Genomic DNA, 20,875 nt, shown 5'->3' with positions numbered 1-20,875 from the left:
TTCACAGACAGACTCTATGGCACTGGTCATAGCTCTGTTCCCATCCAGGCCTCTGTAGGCCATTGCTTATTCTGCAACAGGTCTTATGGTCCCTCTGATGCTGCATCTGTGAAAATCCTATTTGTCCATCTGGACGCCGCTCAATCTCCTCTCTTTCCCACTCCCAGAGCCTCTGTTATCTCAGGACTCATGGATGATGGTTCCTCTGTACTCCTCCAGTACTAAAGATTCTTTTTTTTTTAAACATGGTCTCACTTTGTCATGTAGACTGGAGTGCAGTGGCATGAACATGGCTCACTGCAGTCTTGACTTCCTGGGCTCAAGCGATTCTCCCACCTCAGCCCCGCAAGTAACTGAGTCTACAGGCATGTGCCACCAGGCTGGGCTAATTTTTAAATTTTTTGTAGAGATGGGGTTTCACCATGTTGCCCAGGCTGGTTTTGAACTCCTGGGCTCAAGCAGTCCTCACTCCTCAGCCCTGAAAGTAGCTGGGACTACAGGTGCATGCCACCATGCTTGGCTAATTTTTTTAAATGTATTTTAGAGATGGAATTTTGCCATGTTTCCCAGGCTGGTCTTGAACTCCTGGGCCTCAGGCGAGGCCTGCCTTGGCCTCCCAAAGTGTTGGGATTACAGGCATGAGCTACTGCACCCGCTGCTTTTCAAGTATATTACTTTTTTTTTCTGTAAGTAGCAAGTTCCTTAATGTTAGGGGCTTCAGCAACATCTAGCCTAGTGTGAATAATACAACTGGTTACTCAGTGAATACACAGAATCATAAAATGTTAGATCTTGAGGCTGTGGTTTTCAAACTGGACTGTGTAAGAAACATCCAGGAGTGTATGAAAATGCAGACATTTGGCCCATGGGTGGTTCTGATACAGGTGGTTTTCAGAAAACAAAGAAACACTGGCTTTAAAGAAACTTAAAGATCAGTTAAGCTAATTCTGTCATGTTAGAGAGAGGAAACTATGAGTTGGAGTGTGAGCAACTTGTTGGTTTCTCAGATTGTCTAGTGGCAGACCCAAGACTGCCTCCAGGTCCCTGACTCCTAGCTGAATGCTTTTCCTCACCACCCAACACACTGCTTCCACCTGTTCAAAAGATGTCTTTCTAAAAGCTGAAATCCTCTTTAGAAGAATAAGGCAACATCTCATTTCACTTACAGTTTAAACGTTGCCAGAAGGAATGAGATGTGTTGGATGCCATCTTTGTCCTCTAGGAATTTCCAATCTTAGGTATTAGGAGAAGGAACCACTTGGACACTGCTTAAAGCAGAAGAATCCTAGAGGGAGAACTGTAGGCTGTGGATTGATTGATGGGATTCCATTTGAGTAGCATCCCTCCTGTCGAGGAAAACATCTGCGTGAAGATGAACTAAGCCTAATTTTGTGCAACTCATGTTTTCATATTTCTTGTAAAGCATATCAATAATTACAAAATATAATGTCTTTTCAGTGACTAAATATAAATGTCTATTTAAGTGTATGTTGGTAGTTCAGATAGTAAATAGACTTGTTAGTTTTCCTTGACATCATAGAATGTTCAGGAGAGAAATGGTGAATGTCATTTCAAGCCATTTTCTTTCCTATATTCATTCATTTTTTTTTAATTTAGTGCTGTCAGCAAACCCAAAATAGCGCCAGATGAAAAATGTGGGCTGAATGTAAGGTCTTTATTTTTGAGCTGAAGAGATGAAAGCATTCTCCCCCTTCAGTCTTTCCCTTTTCTTTCCGTTCTAAGTGCCATACTGAAAATCATATGCTGGGGTTTCCCCCTTGTAGATCACTGTTTTCTTATTAGCAATGGTCATTTTCATGTTTGTTTGACTTTTTTTAATTGATAGGGTAAAGAAACTGGAGGAATGCTGATTAAATAATGTACCTGGATATCAGTAGGATTTTTGACAATGCCTCTTGTAAATTCCTTGAGGGCAGTGTAGAGAGAAATTAGTTAAGATGCTATTATTAGGGTTTATAGGTGCTTGGGAAGCCTAACCCAAAGTGTTTGTGACTGACTTCCTGTTGTCTGGTGGGAGATCTTATGTACTGAGAGGCAGGACTTTCCTTTGCACCCACTCTGTTCACTTTTTTCCATAAGTGATGGGGTGGAAATTACAAGGGTATGGATACTTGTTCAATACAAGGATCATGTTTGATGAATTAAATTGAAACCGTCTGTCCTGCAAAACTGTGTGTGCCCATAACTGAAAGTGCTTAAGCTGTGCCTTTGTGGCCATCTGTTGGAGATGCTCTAGAAGGGACTCCTACTTGGGAGGGAGGTGGAACTAATATGTTTGAATTCTTTTCTAACCCTGTGATTCTATTACTGTACCATATTTTGGCTCTAAGATGATTAGTCAAATCTCTTTCTTGGAATCTGTTGTAAATATCCGACTTACCAAGGTGGAGGCCTAAAGATTTCTGACACCCTGAGTGCTATGTCGGTGTGCCAGGGATGCTTATGCTCCTGGGATAAACATGCCTTCAGATGTGAGACCTTCAAGTAAGTGAGTGAATATTTGGGAAGAACTACTATAAACAACTTTGTGTCAGGAATACTGATTTGTTCTTTGAAGGACTTACTAAAAGTCAGTGACAGAGAAAGGAAGACATGAAGTAGAGGATGAAAGTGCAATGGAGCTAGTTTTCTTTTTGGTCAGGTGTCTTTAGCTGAGTGGCCCCTGAGGGATCTTGCTCAGAGCCTAGACCATCATCCCTGGGGCAGGGCAGGGTGCAGTAGGGGGAGGATGTACTTCCCTGTTCCTCTTATGAACTTCCTTCACAAGGCTGGATGAGGGAATTTACTGATACCTTGTTACAAAACTGGCAAAATTAAACACAGGTGAAACTTTAGCTCATCATCCTACTTATTGTCTTTAATAAGACATCTTATTTCACTTGTAAGGAATTTTGAAATTCTTAGCATCAAAAATCTCATCTTTTAAAGTTGAATCCAAAGGACATGGGTTTCTTAAATGTCTGAACACATTTCTAAACTGTTAGGGAGGAAAAAAAATTACATGAATGAGGGTTGATTCTTGGCCCAACTGTGGGATCACATTTGATATGTGATGGTCAGATAGAGTTAGGGCGATGCGGCTCCTACCCAGCCCCTAGAGAAGGTGCTGTGCTCTGGATTGGCTGCTGAGGAGAGGATTTCACATCTCTTGCGTTCCCTCAAAAGGGTATGTGGAGCTAAGACATGATAGTAAGAGCAAGCGGGGAAGAATTCTGCAGTGGCAGCGAGGTAGCTGTTGCATAGCTTTGTGGGATCAAAGGACATGAGAGTGCTTCTGACTACATGATTAATAAAATTATATGAAGTATTTTGGGCATATAGGATGTATTAAGAATAATACAATAAAATCTACATATCTCCCACCCAATTTAAGAAATAAAAATTAACAACCACGGGAAAACACCCTCATATAACTTCTCCCTGATCTTATTCCCATCTCTCCTCTCAGAGGTAACCACGATCCTGAGTTTCACACCCTTTATTTTTTAAATGAGGAAAAGGAAGCCCAGAGAGGTGGGGAACTGGTTTAATTTCACACTCAAGGCTAGTGAGAGCCACAAGATGCCTTCTGCTTCTTTTCTTGGGGCACAGTTTATTGTTAGTAAACCTGTACTCCTTCTCAGCCTTTTGGGTATAATCAAGTCTGGAGTGTCTATGATAAGACAGCTTAGAGATTATGTTTGCAGTCCCTATAAGCTGTGTAGCTTTGCGCAGTAAGCATGGAGAATTGAAGAGAAGGAATTTTAGCCAACACCTACTTGTTTGGAATCTTGGGCTGGTACAGTAAAGTATAAAGGGGTACCATGACATCTGGGGACAGTCAGATGTACAGGTTGTTAGAATAAAATTGCAGGGGACTGTCACAATGGTGGCACTAAGCTATAAAATGAAGAAGCATCACAATCAAACTCCTTTCACAGCCTTCCTTTTGGCACATGCCAAATTAGACATCTTCTAAGCCTTCATAAAAACAGTCCTGCTGAAATAAAAAATACCTTTTTAAAATATTTTCCTAGGAAAGCATTATCAGGCTATTTCTTTGGCTTCCCAGAAGAAATGAACATGTGATTGATATATGTTTTCTGGTGAATAAGAACCAGGATTGAAGAAACATGTTTGGAGCTATTAAATTTTAATAAAAATAAGAAAGCAAACAATATTACTCTTTTATTGCTGATAGAATGATACATAATTTTGAAATTCTGGTGGAAGCTCAGGTGCTTTTCCCCATTTTTATTTATAGAGTTTTAACAGCCTAGGCTTTACACCCTGTCACTTTTTTCTTGTCTTTTTTTTTCCTTTAAAAACACCACCTAACAATTTTCACCTAGAACTCATCCACAGACATTTAAAAAGGTGGTATCTTTGGAGAAAACTTGTAGTCGATCACAAGATCATCCACTAGATTTAATTTTATCCAGAAGGCTGACCTGACATTAAATGTCTAAAAATCATCTAACAGAGCTGTGAAAAGTAAGCACTACATAGGAAGGACATTTGTGAGTTCTTTGATACAGAAGACATAGGGAGCTGTGGATTTCTGCATTAATCCATTTATTGAACAACAGGAGGAAATCAGACTGCCCGTGATTGCCCACCCTTGTTTACCAGTTGGAATGCCCAGCTGCAGCTGGGTTGATTTGAGAGCTCACTGGGTCAGGTTTAATCATCTTCTTTTGTCTGTCTTGAAAGCGGATGTTGAAGTGGAATCTCTCCACCTGCTGTGTAAGGAGCAGTATCTGCCTCTTCACACTCGACTTCATAAAACTTTAATGTCTTTCCAGGATTGATAAGAGTTGTGAAGGCTACTGTTTCAGACTTGGCATTTTTGCTTTTGTTTTACAGACTGTTTATTCCATGGCTCCGTTTCCTTTCCCACAATTGGCAGAGTTGAGGGAAAAATACACCTACAACATTACACCGTTCCCAGCCACAGTTAAACCCACCTCAGTTTCTGGGTAAGGTTTTTAAATTCCTTGTTGTTTTCATGATGGAGGACTTAATATCTTAATTTGTTATTGTAAATTAATATTTATGAAGCCCCAGAGATATGTTAAAGTAAGTTGACACTTAGAATCTAATGTCCCTTTCCAAATGGTTTTGATTTAAACTCAAGAGAGATTTTTAAAAGTGTACTTTGCAGAGAAATTTGGAACGTAAACTGAAGAGAGATTTAGCAACCCCACAACTTATCTAATGATATCAAGCATTAAAAATCTCAATAGTTAAAATAGTGTGGAACCTGTATACAGGTACACAGATGAGCTAATTTAAAAACTGTGAAGACCAAAAATTGACAATTGATAAAGAGTTTATCATATGAAAAATAGGCATATTGAATCAATGGTGAAAAGTTATACTGTTTGGTAAATGGTGATGGGCTAATGAGAACTAATTTGGAAAGAAAATGAGAGTCAGACCTCATACTAGATGCCAGGGTAAATTCCATATGGATGAATGTGTTAAATAGAAACAATGAAATAATAAAATTAGCATAAGAAAATGTAGAAGAATTCCTTTAGTTCTTTGGAATTGGAAAGGCCTTAATAACTGACTCAAAATTTTAAAAAAGGGAAAAAATTAAGTCCTTTAAATATAATTTTGTGGGTGACCCAAACGGAACAAAACCAAACCTCTATAAGTAGACTCAAAAATATCTGTGGAAGGATATTTTTAACTTACTATGCAAAATAGGGATGGATATTGCTAATATGTAAAATTCCTAGAAATCGATAAGAAAATGGCCACCCAAGCTGGGTGTGGTGGCTCACGCCCGTAATCCTAGCACTTTGGGAAGCTGAAGCAGGAGGATCACTTGAGGCCAGGAATTCGAGACCAGCCTGGGCAACGTAGCAAGACCCTGTCTCTAAAAAAATTACAAAAATTAGTAGGGTGTGGTAGTGCATACCTGTAGTCCTAGCTACTTGGGGGGCTGAGGCAGGAGGATTGCTTGCGCCTAGGAGTTTGTAATAGTATATTATTGGAAACCACTCAAGTGTATACCATTAGCAGCCTGGCTCCACACTATGGGGTGTGTACATCCAGTAGAGCTATAAGAAAGCATAAGGAAGCTCTGTGTATTCTTGTGTACCATGATTGTGCAGTGGTACAATCATGGCATACTGTGGCCTTAACCTTCCAGGCTCAAGTGATTTTCCCATCTTAGTCTCCTAAGTAGCTGGGACCACAGGCACGTACCACCGTGCCTGGATAATTTTTAAATTTCTTGCAGAGACAGAGTCTCGCTATGTTACCCAGTCTGGTCTTGAACTCTTGGGCTCAAGCAATCCTGCCTTAGCCTCCCAAAGTGCTGAGATTACAGATGTGAGCCACTGTGCCCAGCCCGTAAAGATTTCTTGTATAAATAAAGGCAAGATGCAGAAGAGCATATATAGTATGCTAATAGTTATGCAAAAAGAAGAGAAAAATAAAAGCATGTAGTCATATTTGCTTATGTGTGCTCAGAGAAACTGAAGAATACATAAGAACCAGTAACAGTGATCACCTGTGGGAATTAGATGGGAGATTCTCACAAATGACCATGGTTACTAGTTTCAATGGGCAGAAGTTGGACAGAGATGGGAGGGAAACTTTATAAATCACATCATTATATATAATTCTTTTTTTTTTGAGACGGAGTCTTGCTCTGTCGTCGCCCAGGCTGGAATGCAGTGATGTGATTTTGGCTCACTGCAACCTCCGCCTCCCGGGTTCAAGCGATTCTCTAGCCTCAGCCTCCAAAGTAGCTGGAATTACAGGTGTGCGGCACCACACCTGGCTAATTTTTATATATTTTTAGTAGAGATGGGGTTTCACAATGTTAATTATATGTAATTCTATGTTAATTATATATATGGCATTTAAACCATGTAACTGTATTATGTTTTAAAATACCATGGTTTTCTTTGTATATTTCTTTTTTGTCTTTTATGTTTTCCAAGACGACATAGTAAGGCCAGAGACAGTGATGAAGAGAATGACCCAGACGATGAGGATGCTGTCGTTAATGCAGTGGGGTGTCTTGGACCTTTTAGTGGGTTCCTGGCTCCTGAACTGCAGAAGTACCAAAAACAAATTAAAGGTAAAGAGGTGGCTCTTGATTTAGATTATCATGATGTATTGGTTTACTACAATAAGAGTGATATTGTGTCCTATAGATGCCCCAGTAATTTTCTGAACTGGTTACAACTATTAAAAGTCTTTATTAGGCTAGTCATGGTGGGTCATGCCTGTAAGCCCAGCACTTTAGGAGGCTGAGACAGCATGATCATTTGAAGCCAGGTTTTCAAGACTAGCCTGAGCAACATAGGGAGACCCAGTCTCTACCAAACAACAACAACAACATTAAAAAGTCATTACTAGGCTGGGTGTGGTGGCTCACGCTTGTAATCCCAGCACTTTGGGAGGCTGAGGCAGATGCATCATGAGGTCAGGAGTTTGAGAGCAGCCTGGCCAATATGGTGAAACCCCGTCTCTACTAAAAATACAAAAATTAGCTGTGGTGGTGCGTGCCTGTAGTCCCAGCTGCTTGGGAGGCTGAGGCAGGAGAATCGCTTGAACCCAGGAGGCAGAGGTTGCAGTGAGCTGAGATCACGCCACTGCACTCCAGTCTGGGCAACAGAACAAGACTCCATCTCAAAAAAAGAAAAAAATTGTTACTAAAAGTATCTTCTCTGTTACTTTATCTTTTTATTATGTAATGGTTTTTCTCTGTATTATGTGTTACATGCATAGTACACATTTCTTTTTCTCTATGGTGACTTTTGCTCCCATGCATTGGATTCAACTTTGTATGCTAAGTTCCTTAGCACAGACCCTGGCATATAGTAGATGCTTAATATATTCCATCTGAGTTTAATTTATTCCAGACTGGCTTCTCTTCCAATAGGATTACCCTTTAAATCAAAACATTATGGTGACCTCTACTTGAATTTCTTGAGTGACAAGAAACTTATTATTTCACAAGACACTTTGCTTGATTCTTCCCCTTAGTCCATGGTTACTATTTACAAAGAGATAACTTCCACCTACCCGTTCTACTAATAGTTCTTCTCTTTGCTTTTTTTTTTCTATTTGAAGGCATCACTGTTTATTAACTGACCAGATTACAGAAATAATCATGGTAGACCCCTTAGTTCATCCTTCTAATAAGCCTGTAGCTCTTCTCTTCCCTATTGCCAGCATTTCTACCTTCCACAAAATAGGAGGTCTTTTTCTTCATTCCACCTTGTGGAGAGGATAATTTGAAGGGTCACAGGAAGTTATTGGCTTCTTTGAAGCCTTTTCCAACAGTATAGATCTCATGAATCAGATCCTCCATGCAGATGATATCATATTTACCAAGAGATTGAGCAATCAAAGTGTTATCTGTCATGGCAATTTGCTTCTTTTCGATTTTGCTATAGTGACACTTGTAGATGAGTTCATTTACTTACTTTAGGTTTGGGTACTGCCATGAAATGTATGGTTCTCCAATCCTCACCATGTTAATTGAAGCCTTGCTGAGTTAACAAAGATTCCATTGAAGATCTGACAAAGGTGAAGAAACTCCACCACCTTTCAGACCTCACACCATTGATACCTCTGATCCTTAGGGAAAATGACAGTTTGGGTTCTGTAAGAACATAGAAGTTGCCAGCTTTTCTTGCCCTCCTAGCCATTTGAATCTCAGTTCTGTTCATCTGCCGGTATTCCTTGTGACTGTGTTTAGCTTTTTCATGGATAAGCTTCCTCCTTGCCTTTTGAAGCATCTTTTCGGCAAACTTCTTTCTCAGGTGCTTGATCTTCAGCTCAGCAAAATTCCTTTGCTTTTTCTTAAGGGCTTCTGGCATAGCAGGAACCTTCTTTTTCTTCTCTTCGACACCCTCCATGGTTCCAGCTGGAAAAGAGGATTCTTCCCTTTGGAAAAAACCAGAACAAGTCTACTTACTCCCTCTTCTACCTGGCATCTCTTCAAATCTTTGAGGACAGCTATCATGTCCTCCAAAGCTTTCTCAAAGGCCCCAGTTCAGAATTTCTTTAAGCATGTCTCTTAAGTTATGACTTCTGGACCTCCTAATATTCTATTAATTTACCTCTAGATATCCTGTAATTTGGTAATGTTCCCCTTAAAATGTTGTGCTCTGAATCACATGCATGTTTTATTTCATTTTTTTTTCTAAACAGAATAGAATTCTGTGGTCTGGAATTATCAATGTTATGCACTGTTTTAAAGTTTGTGGTTCTCTACGTCCTTTCTTGTAAAAGAAAAAGCTTTTCTTTTAGGATATTTATTCTACCTCTTCTAGTTTGAAGACCATTCTCCTTGTTCAAAGATATTAGAAATATGCTGAAAGAGGACAGAAACTGAATAGATGTCAGGCACCTCTGTGTTCTCTTTGCCATCTGCTAACTTTTTACTACCTTCTTGAAGTCATGGGGCTATCTTCTCTTTTTTTGGTTCTTATTTGGAAGATAGGAGCAGTGGCAGCAGCTGCTGCTACTTCTAACTTTTGGTTGTGATCTTTTGGAGTATTTCCTGCAAGCCTCAGCTTGTTTGAGTTTTAACCTTTTTAATGGCTGGGCTCATACTGTTTTGTGAGTATGTCTTTGGTATGTGCTCTTCTGTCATCCTTTTAAAGGCTTTTTAAAAATCTGAACCCAACAAGAGTCTTCTTGATTTCTGCAATGCCTTCTACCCCCTTTCTTATTGCCTGAGTTCCAGCTTTTGATTTCTAGCCATAGGATCAATATGTATTTTAATGGTAAAGTTTTTGAATCTGCGTTTCTGTAGCCTGGGTCTATGTTTCATTTTTTTTTCTCTGTTTTTCTTTCTGTGCATTTTTGTGCTCTAGGATGACATGATCACTTTCTCCTAAATTTCATCATTAGTCTTTCTTGTTGATTTTGCTCTGATTAGCAGTTTCTCTTTTAATTTTCTTCTCCTTACAGAAATGATTACAGTAAAAAAATGAATTTCTGAGATGTTTAGCCTTTGTCTGAATAACACTCTCAGCAGATGTTAGGATAGTTGGAGTCTCTCAGTCTTTTTTTGACTCTGGCTCCCATGTCAGTTTTACAAATTGTGCTGGAGAAGCTTGCTGTCTCCCGCTTTGGCCTGTGCAGTCTGTGGGTTACTCCCACCTAGTATTGTTTCTCTTTTTTGGAGTCATCTCAATTTTATTTAAGAGACAAATCTGCTAGTTGTAGCTATCACAGGAGCAGACACCACATCCGATATAACAACAGAATGGACAGGAAATGTTTGTTAAATGAACAAAGCATTCATTCTAGTGATACAGTGGTCTGAAGTCTTGATAATTTTATAAATTGTGTTACTATTTTTAATGTAAGAAGAATGCACTTTTAATGACTGTCTAAACTCTACAAACCAATTCTGTATAAATCCTCATGCCGTTGTGTGGAAATCTGTACAATGATTTTAGAAATTAGGAGTTATATCTTTCTAAGGGAATCTTAGACAATGGCAGTGATTTTTATCTGGAAGCAGTTGATGTTATGTCTATATAGCTAACAAACTGGTAACAAAATCAAACTCTGAACCCATATAGCTCATGTCAGACCCACAGTTAGGTTAATAAGAAAATGCAGAAATATTTTCAGGGGCACATCAAAATAAGCACTAGACAAACTCTAGTATGCGTTTTTTTCTGTGGTTTAGAATTTCATGGAGGTTAAGATACCGCACTGAGTTGTAGTGTTATCAATTTCCATTTACTCCTGTGCCCCTCCACCGACCATCTCCTTATGTCTCATCCTTCGAGCGCAGAGCCAAATGAGGAGCAGAGTCTGAGATCTAATAACATTGCAGAGCTGAGTCCAGGAGCAATCAATTCCTGTCGAAGTGAATACCATGCAGCTTTTAACAGTATGATGATGGAACGCATGACCACAGATATCAATGCACTGAAGCGGCAGTACTCTCGAATTAAAAAGAAGCAACAGCAGCAGGTTCATCAGGTGTACATCAGGGCAGGTAATGTGATTCTTCATTTGAATCAATTTCAGCTCTATCTCAACTTGTAAAATGAAGAACAAATAATCCTAGGAAGGCCTTGGAATTACTAACTGTAGCTCAGTATCCATCAACACAGCTGGCATGACATAATAGCATATTTAGCATCTCATTTTAAATTTTATTTTATCAGGCTCTAAAGAAGAAAAAGACTGCAGGTTCTTTTTAGGCCCCAAGGACCAGGCAGTTGATGGTATTAAACACGTCTCTACTATGTGTGCTGTGGAGAAGGGTTTACAAATGATTAAAATGTTGCAAAGCCATGCAATCCTTGGACTTGAGAAATTTTGGAGCATAAATTTTATGCATCTGAATATAGAAGTCATCTGTGCACTAGTAAATTAAGCTGTATACTAGTCATTTAGGTGATATTATAACAGATGTTGTATCAGAGAAACTGGGAAAAAAAACATTAAAAACCTGTGCCTTGCTGATGGCAAGTATCTTGGGAATATACTAAGAAGAACACAATTATAATGCAATTGGAAATGCTCTTTTCCAAGGATTGCCAAGCTTTTTTCTTTTTAATTCCAAAAATCCCAGTGAACAATCTGCTTTATTGTTTAATATATGCTGATTTGGGAGTTGTTTTTTCTTGCTTGAAGTGAATATCTTAATGAAAATGGTGCCTGTCCAGAATTAACTGAAATATAAATTTGACATGTTTTTAAAGTGGCATGTGAGCATGTGACTGATCCTGCACAAAAACTGAATTTACCTTCCATTTATCAGAGAAGAATAGTTGACTTCTTGATGATTCTCACTTTATCCTGAGTCATTAAGAAACCAGTCACAAAATAAATGGGAACAATTTCACTTTAAGTTTCAAAAACATTGGCACATACATTTCCTCATTTTGTCCTTAAAACAAATCTTTGAGGAAGGCAAGGACAGATAGTCTCATCTTCTTCCAAATAGTGAGGAAATGGTGATTCAGGAAGGCTTAGCAATTGTCCAGGGTTATATAGCTATAGTGAGTGGTCAGGCCAGGGCTAGAACACAGGTGTTCTGATTCTTTGTACAGTCCCTTTTTAACTACACTGTACAAGTCTTTGGGTGTGATGGTAAACAATTGCTCAGGGTGCTAAATCGGCCCAGTGGTTTGTACCTTCATCAGGGATCAGCAAACTGTGGTCTGTAGGCCAAATCCTGCTCACTACCTGTTTTTGTAAATACAGTTTTTTGTTTGTTTGTTTGTTTTGAGATGGAGTCTTACTCTGTCATTCAGGCTGGAGTGCAGTGGTGCAATCTCAGCTCACTGTAACCTCCACTTCCCAAGTTCAAGCAATTCTTGTGCCTCGGCCTCCCAAGTAGCTGGGATTACAGGCATGCACCACCATGCCTGGCTGATTCTTGTATTTTTAGTAGAGACGGGATTTCACCATGTTGGCCAGGCTGGTCTTGAACTTCTGACCTCAGGTGATCTGCCCACCTTGGCCTCCCAAAGTGCTGGGATTACAGGAGTGGGCCACCGCACCTGGCCTGTAAATACAGTTTTATTGGAACACAGGCATGCCCATTTGTTTACAGGTTGTCTAAGGCTACTTTCACACTGCAGTGGCTAAAATATTTACAGTCTGGTCCTTTACAGGAAAAGTTTGCTGACCCCTTCTTCAGATCATGGTTGACGGTGGTTCTCTTTAAGGGAGAGATTGCTGCTCAAAGGCAAAGCTCTAGAGCATTGGTTCTTGAAATTTAGTGTGCATACAGATCATTTGGGGATCTGCTAAAATATTGACTCTGTTTCAGTAGGTTTGGAATGGAACTGAAATTATATGTTTCTAACAAGCCCGTAGGCACTGCTGGTGCTGCTGCTTGGGGACTATATTAGTCTGTTTTCACACTGCAAATAAAGACATACCTGAGACTAGGCAATTTATAAGAGGCTTAATGGACTTACAGTTTCACATGGCTGGGGAGGCCTCACAATCATGGTGGAAGGCAAGGAGGAACAAGTCACATCTTACGTGGATGGCAGCAGGCAAAGAGAATTTGTGCAGGGAAACTCCCATTTTTAAAACTGTCAGATCTCGTGAGACTTCTTCACTATCACGAGAACAGCACGGGAAAGACCTACCCCCATGATTCAAGTATCTCTTACTGGGTCCCTCCTACAACACGTGGGAATTATGGGAGCTACAAGATGAGATTTGGGTGGGGATATGGCCAAACCATATCAGAGACCATGGTTTGAGTAGCATGGTTTTAGATGAGATGGTATATGATAGGATTAGCAGCACAGGTGGAGAGATTGAACTTGAACTAGAGGCAAAAAGACCTTAGCTTCTGAGACTTAGTGGAAGGTGGTGAGTATGGTGGTTGAGGTATCAGCTTCCGAGGTTAGGGAGGACGGGAAATAGAGGCCTTTCAGATCTGATAGCTTTTGTTTTCATGGAGAAATTGGGGGAAAGTTGTTTGGTGGGAATAAGGTGGGGATTGGGAGTAAATGAGAGGTTAAAGAAAGTAATGAAGATTTAGTTAGGTCATTGAAGGGAGCGAGAAAGGGAAATGAAAAGATTGTTTGGCATTGAGGACCCAGTGAAATGGGAGGTCATGAATTTAAAGGGCTCAGTTTCAGAAAAGAGAATGTAGATCATGGACCCCAGGTTGGGGCTTTACTAGCAATGTGTGACAAAGAGACAGGGATGCCTATGAGGGAGTGATCTAAGCGGTCAGCCATGCATCTGGCAGGGTAGGGGTGTCAGTGAGCCGAAGACACATGAGGGGTTGTGAGGAGCCTGAGGAACAAGGAGCCAGAAGTCTCTGTGGTTCATTACCACATATAGTTAGACTGAGAGCCTGAGAGGTAGAAGAGCCAAAATGAGGAGTATTAGAATTAAATATTTTCACATAAGGTAGAGCTGGGTGATAATGTTTAGGATGGAACTGGAGAGGTTGAGGAACTATGAGAATGTAATGGAGGGCCAATCACAGTGACAGTCAAATAATTGGGGAGGTGGCAGGAATGTGGTGAAGAGGAGACAGTTATCAACATTTTTAGTTGATACTGGGGTATGACCAGTGGTAAATGACAACAGTAGAGAAGGGTGGAAATTAGTTCAGCCAGATGACATGGACATCAAGGAAGAAGGAAACTCGCACACAGAGGGAGAGGCCTTCTCCCTACAATTTCTGTCTGCAGCTGCCATCCTGGGACCATGTGTGTTGAATGCTGCATTGGAAATAGGAGTCTGGTCATAGCCGCAGGTGGTCAATGATAATGCCATCGACAGTGCCTTCTAGGAGAACAAAGCTTTTTTGTTCGTTTGTTTTGAGAAGGAGTCTCACTGTATTGCCCAGGCTGGAATGCAGTGGCGCAATGTCAGCTCACTGCAACCTTCACCTTCCGGGTTCAAGCAATCTCCTGCCTCAGCCTCCCAAGTAGCTGGGACTACAGGCGTGCACCATCACACCTGGCTAATTTTTGTATTTTTAGTAGAGACCGGGTTTCGCCATGTTGGCCAGGCTGGTCTCGAACACCTGGCCTCAAGTGATCCTCCTGCCTTGGCCTCCCAAAGTGCTGGAATTACAGGCATGAACCACGGCACCTAGCTGAGGACAAAGCTTTTGGTGCTTTTCAGTTTTCAATTGGCTTTCGAAGTCCATTGAGGACACAGGAGTGGTTTTTCACCTGTAGGGCTAGATGCTGGATAGCTGTGATTTCACTGCATTCTCACTACCTTTTTATCACTTCTGTCATTCTGCTGGATCTCACTTCATAATATGCAGTGTGTTCTTTTCCTACCTCTCAGAGGCTGACAGATGATAATCCATATGGTCATAGTGTTTGTTGTATTTTTTTTTTTAAATCTGCAAAGATTTTTCTAAGTACAGTAACTCAGAGGTTGCTACTCAGAGCCAAGAGCTCCCTGTAAAAAAAAAAATTAGGGAGTCCAGGCTCTGATTAGGAATGAGGGGTCAGATGTTCCTTTTTGTATCATCACCCTGTGGTCCCTTCCTCTTTAAAGAAGAGCGCATTGGTATTCCAGGCTCTTCGGTTGAATTCAGTTTCTGCTGTCTTCAGTCACATGACTCTGCCCCTCCCTGGGGAACACATGGGAAGGGATGTGGTAGACGGGGCTGGGAGGACCTCTAAGTGATTTCTGTTCCAAGATGGATGTGTTTCTTTGTGGTACACTTCATATTACCTTTCAACATTTCTTTCAGACAAAGGGCCAGTGACCAGCATTCTCCCGTCTCAGGTAAACAGTTCTCCAGTTATAAACCACCTTCTTTTAGGAAAGAAGATGAAAATGACTAACAGAGCTGCCAAGAATGCTGTCATCCACATCCCTGGTCACACAGGAGGGAAAATATCTCCTGTCCCCTACGAAGACCTTAAGACGAAGCTCAACTCCCCATGGCGAACTCACATCCGAGTCCACAAAAAGAACATGCCAAGGACCAAGAGTCATCCGGGCTGTGGGGACACCATAGGGCTGATAGATGAGCAGAACGAGGCCAGCAAGACCAATGGGCTGGGGGCAGCAGAGGCGTTCCCCTCTGGTTGTACAGCGACAGCTGGGAGAGAAGGCAGCAGCCCTGAAGGCAGTACCAGGAGGACGATCGAGGGGCAGTCTCCGGAGCCGGTGTTCGGAGATGCTGATGTGGATGTGTCTGCAGTTCAGGTGAAGTTGGGAGCCCTGGAACTGAACCAGAGGGATGCTGCAGCTGAAACTGAGCTCAGGGTGCACCCACCCTGCCAGCGGCACTGCCCAGAGCCGCCGAGCGCACCCGAAGAAAACAAAGCCACCAGCAAAGCTCCCCAAGGCAGCAACTCAAAAACCCCCATCTTTAGCCCTTTTCCCAGCGTCAAGCCCCTGCGGAAATCTGCTACTGCCAGGAACTTGGGATTATATGGCCCTACAGAAAGAACCCCAACCGTGCACTTTCCTCAAATGAGTAGGAGCTTCAGCAAACCCGGCGGTGGAAACAGTGGCACTAAAAAACGGTGATGTCTCCCCGAAACTTTGTATCTGGACTCACCTTTTCACAGTAGTATAAGGGTTGCAGCTGAATGGCTCTAAAAGAGTTTTATTTGTCCAGTGAAAATGAATAGGTTCAGGGATGAGCAACAGCCCATAAAAAATGGGAACTGGAAGTTTTATAATAGGAGTTAGAACAGGGCTGTTTTCCCAGCTACTTGCTAACTGACGAAGTGGATTCTTGTGGCAAAATAAATATTGTGGTTTTATAGTGTGAAGTTTTCCCAATTTTTCATTGTGAGCTGTTTAAAAAGACTATATCTAGATTGTTAACTCTCGTCCATCCTTCTGTTCTGGGGGCCTTCAGAGTCCCTGTGACAGCACCCCCAAACCTTCCAGTTCTCTGGGTGTTACTAATACTCAAGCATGCACATACCAGCTTGTTAGGACAGAAACTGTAAAAAGAAAGTAAGTTTCTTCGTTACAAAAAACTTCCTGATTTTCCTTTTCATGCTTTACGGAGGGGATTGTGTCGTGTGAGATTTCCCACAGTACCAGTTTCAAATTTTTTTTTTATTCTTATGCTAAATCATAGGAGAAAAATCTAGATAGCCTTTCTTTAACTGTCTATTTCTACCTGCAAAATGAAGAAAACCTTTCATCTGTTGAAATTTCGGTCGATAACCCAGCTGAAGATCTTATGCACAGGACACACTTGGCATATGCTTTACGCAGTTGCTCCGGACAGCTTGCTCGCGCCACTGAGCTTTTCCTGAGGTTTGTGTTCGCCTCTCAAGGAGAGCTTTGATCCTCAGTGGTACGGATGACTTGATGGGCTCCATGCGGAGCCTGGCCTGCATCCCCCACCACACAGCTCACTCACCCACCAGCTCTAGACTGCAGACGCACAAGGCCTCTGCTCAGAAGCCAGAACACAGCACCTGTGACTCTGTTACTTGAATTTTGTGCTTTTTGATTGGAGTCCTTTGTTGAGTACTTTGTTAATTGAACACTGCCTTTCTCTGGAGAAGGCCCCAGTGCTTTCTAGCTCCCTCTCACTCCTGCCCTTTCTAGCTCTCTCTCACCCAGCGGGTCAGGGATAGCACCTCTTGTCTCCACTATGCAGATGGGAACTCTGAGCCACACAGAGGTGAAGTAGCACTTCAGTTACTCAAGGTCAGTACTCCCGGTATTCCAAGTGACTTAGCCACATTTCCTTCAGTGCAATAGGTGGGTTTAATGCTCTTTGTACACAGATGTATTGGCTACATAGCGTGTAAAAACCAAGACTGGGAAGCCATTCACTAAAATCCCTCCTGACTCAAAGGACCTGTCTCCAGATGGTACAGAGTCCCTTGATGGCATTTTACAAAACCAGCTCTGACTTCCTTATCCTGAACAGGGAGTTTATTTTAAAAATGCTTCATGCACCTGTTATTTGGCTGAACAGAAGGCTCACTCCTCAATCCCCTTCTCCTCGCCATCATTAGAGGAATAGACTCAGCCTTCATGTTTGTCTCTGGAAGACGATTGGCGATACTTGCAGGAATATTGTTGATGCAGCCAATATTAATTTGAGCTAATGGATTGTTAATTCTGAAACGAAAACTGTAACTGTAGAGCAGGCTTTTACTATGAGAGGTACTACTTTTTATAATAGAGAATGTGGTTGTGTGGGCTTTTTTTGAACAGAAAACACAACAATGACCTATACCGTGAGAAAAGCCATTTTATCTTCTTCATGGTATTTTTACCCCCAAAGGAACTGAAGATGGAAAATATGACTAATAAGTTATTGCAGTTTTGGTCTTGAATTCTGTGCCATCTGAAGTTAGCATCCAGCTTCTTAAAAAGCAGCCACGCCTACAGCCTGTTTTTTGGGAAGGGTGTAGGTGGAGAGATGGGCTTATTTTGCATACCACCCTCAGGGCCCAGAGACCCACTGCATTTTCCAAAGTTAAGCAAATGACACCATTTTCTTCCATCAGCTAAACTTTACAGATAATAGTGATTCCACCTCATATCCTTTTCTTTGCCCCTTCTCAAATGAGTCAGAATAGTCATGTTCCCCTTGAGGGATGTCTGACTTGAATGGAGAATTGTTCTTTCCTCTCTTGAATCAGCTCACTAGCTCCCTGATGGTCTTGGTTCAAGGAAATGGTTAATGAGGTAGAGGCCACTTATACAAGTCCTTGGGATTGTACCATTGCTGTCCACAAACTTAGTATCAGCAACACATGCTGTGCCCTGTGAACACTCTCCTCTCACCTGTTTCCAGGGTTGGTCTTCCTGAGAAGGGGATGGATGAGGTAACACACAGTTTGGGATACGTGTCTGTTGAATGAATGAATAAGTGAAAGGATAATAGTCCTCTGAGGTAAAAATGGCCTTGTCAGAATTTTGAAAATCCAACAGATTCCTATTAAAGCACTCTGTGTACCAATAACATGCATGCATTGTACCAAGTAATCACAATGTGAATTGGTCAATTTATGAGCCTTGCGTACTTTAGAAAATAAAGAAACCTGCAGTAGCCTCTACCACACAGCATGTACAAAGACCAGTATGGACTTGCTATCTTCCCTATGTATTGGACACTGTATGCAAACACCAGAAGTACTTAACAAGTAGTGGTTTCTTGATTTTTAGATATGTCTGTAGCCTCTTAGCCCTTTTGCCAGGAATCAACTCATTCTGATGCCTCTGCACCTCAGTTCCTCTTACAAAAGCCTCCAGATGATCTAAATCTAGTTAGCAATGTCAGCCTGTGGACTGCATCTGTTTGGGACATTGTATTCCTTTGTTTGTCTCTTGTTGTTCTGAAGGATTGTATTGATCACAAAGCTATATGCATAAAGATTCTCATTGTTGTAACTGTTCTGCCATTTTCTGAGTGCATGCATGGAACACTGTTGTGACAGTCCCTTCTCCCTTCTTCCTTCTTCCTTCACCCCCAACCCCAGACCCCCCTTGGTCACATGAACCAGGGAAACAGCCCAATAAGCTCCATCTCCCCCAGTCTAATCGCTGGGTTGCAGGGTGGCCTGTGACCTGCCCAGCATTTGCAGACTCGCTGGTTCCTGAATATGAGTAAGCACAGAGTTTACCTAGAGAGTTTACCTAAAATTAACCTTTAGATCTACTATTTATTTTTGTCTTAATAAAATGAACAATAAATATAGTTTAGCTGCATGGCATTAAGGATTCTGTATGAATAGATGTATAGTTGCTGCCATCTCCCCATATAAAATCTCTCTTTACATCGTTTCTGAGCCACTTTCTTTGCTGTCTGCAGCATTTAAAATATGTTATTTTTCCTAATTAGAAAAGTCACAGGTTTTAGAAAATTGGGAAAACAAAAAGAGCATAAAGAATCATCAATACTCTGATATAGATATAGATCTTTCCAGTACGTTTGTGTATGTGTGTACACGCCATTATCTACAAAAAAGTTATGTTGAACGTGGTAGTTTAAGCTGTCTTTCTGGTAAATGCTCTTATACAATGTGATTTTTAGTGACTAATATTCCCTAATGTGTTCATGCCAGAATTCACATAACCAGTACCTTGTCAAATAGGAGGTTTCTGATTAGATAGTAGTAGAGACAGTATCCTGTTACATGTATGTACATAGCCCGAATTATTTTCTTAGGATATGCGTATAGAAGTGGAGTTGAAGGGTCAGGAAATATGTCCATTTTTAAGATACATATATCTCCAAATTGCCATTCTTAAAGGTTGGAGTTATACAAGTAGTGAATGAGAATGCCTGCTTCTCTACATCCTGGAAGAGGCAGCAGTCTCTTTCCTTTTTTTTCCTTTCTATGACTTCTAGTGTGGAAGTGCCAACAGAAGTGTTTTAGAAGCAGTGATAATGAACACTCATAACACCCATACCTCATTCCTGACTTTTAAAAGAAGCATTAAGTAAGATGTTGAGGTTTCTGTTAGGTGCCTATTATTAGGTTAAGAAAATTCCCTTTTATTCTTTGCTTGCTAAGAGTTTTCTTCATCAACAGGTATTGAATTTCATAAAAAGAACTTTAATTGTATCTTTTGAGAAGGGAATAGTACTTGAGACTTGGTATCCTGAACTCAAAGAAATAGTCATTACTAGGTTTTGTCAAAGAATACCAGATATTTTAGAGTTGGAAGTTATGCAGTAAAAGCTTTATGTGCAAATGTTCATTGAAGTATTAAATGTACTAATGGAAACCTGAAAACAATATAAACATCTGGGAATAGGGGAGATGTTTGGATGAATTATGATTCATCCCCAGGATGGAAATGTGAAGGCCGGTGAGTATTTGGACCATTGAAGTGGGAGTTATCTGTTATCCACATCAGGCAGCTCAGAGTAAAGTCAGCAAGTCTACAGTCATAGAGCCACCAGGATACAGTGATGGATGGGAGGCCTTTGCTGGACAGTGGCTGAAGGCAGAACTGTTGGAGTGGTTCTTCCACAAAGGCAGCCAGTGCTCACCTGAATGGGGACTGGTACTGTAGGTATTGGGTCAGCTTTCATGCCGTTCCCTGCTGGCCATCTCCCAATGCTGAATGTCTGACTCGGTTCAGGCTGCTGTAACAAAGTACCATAGACTGAGGTGGCTTAAACACAGACATTTCTTTCTCACAGTTCTGGAGGCTGAGAAGTCAAAGATCAACGTGTCTGCAAATTTGGTATCTGGTGAGGAAGGGCCCTCTTCCTGGTTTGCAGATGGCTACCTTCTCACTGTGTCCTCACACAATGGAGAAAGGGAGTATGTTTTGGTCTCTTCCTCTTCTGATAAGGGCACTAACCTCATCATGAGGGTCCCATCCTCATGATGTCATCTAAACCTAATTACCTCCCAATGGCCCCACCTTCAAATACCATCACGTTGAAGGTTGCTTCCTTCCTGGTCGTTTGCTCTGG

At 41.2% G+C, this 20,875-nt stretch overlaps 1 protein-coding gene across 5 annotated transcripts in view; it reads left to right on the top strand.

The window, feature by feature from the left end:
• Positions 1 to 18,834, top strand: part of TBC1D30 (TBC1 domain family member 30) — a 119,305-nt gene extending 100,471 nt beyond the window's left edge. For all 5 annotated transcript variants that reach the window (XM_034935511.3, XM_024931248.4, XM_055096507.2 and 2 more), the window contains 4 exons: positions 4,867 to 4,979; positions 6,963 to 7,102; positions 10,790 to 10,996; positions 15,203 to 18,834. In XM_034935511.3, the coding sequence (XP_034791402.1) occupies positions 4,867 to 4,979; positions 6,963 to 7,102; positions 10,790 to 10,996; positions 15,203 to 15,990 (1,248 nt within the window). In that variant the 3' untranslated portion in view covers positions 15,991 to 18,834. The remainder of the gene's footprint in view (positions 1 to 4,866; positions 4,980 to 6,962; positions 7,103 to 10,789; positions 10,997 to 15,202) is intronic.
• Positions 18,835 to 20,875: the final 2,041 nt, after the last annotated feature.

The sequence above is a fragment of the Pan paniscus genome, chromosome 10 (genome assembly GCF_029289425.2).
Source record: "Pan paniscus chromosome 10, NHGRI_mPanPan1-v2.0_pri, whole genome shotgun sequence".
In the NCBI taxonomy this organism is placed as follows: domain Eukaryota; kingdom Metazoa; phylum Chordata; class Mammalia; order Primates; family Hominidae; genus Pan; species Pan paniscus.
This window is presented reverse-complemented; position numbering and strand designations above follow the sequence as displayed.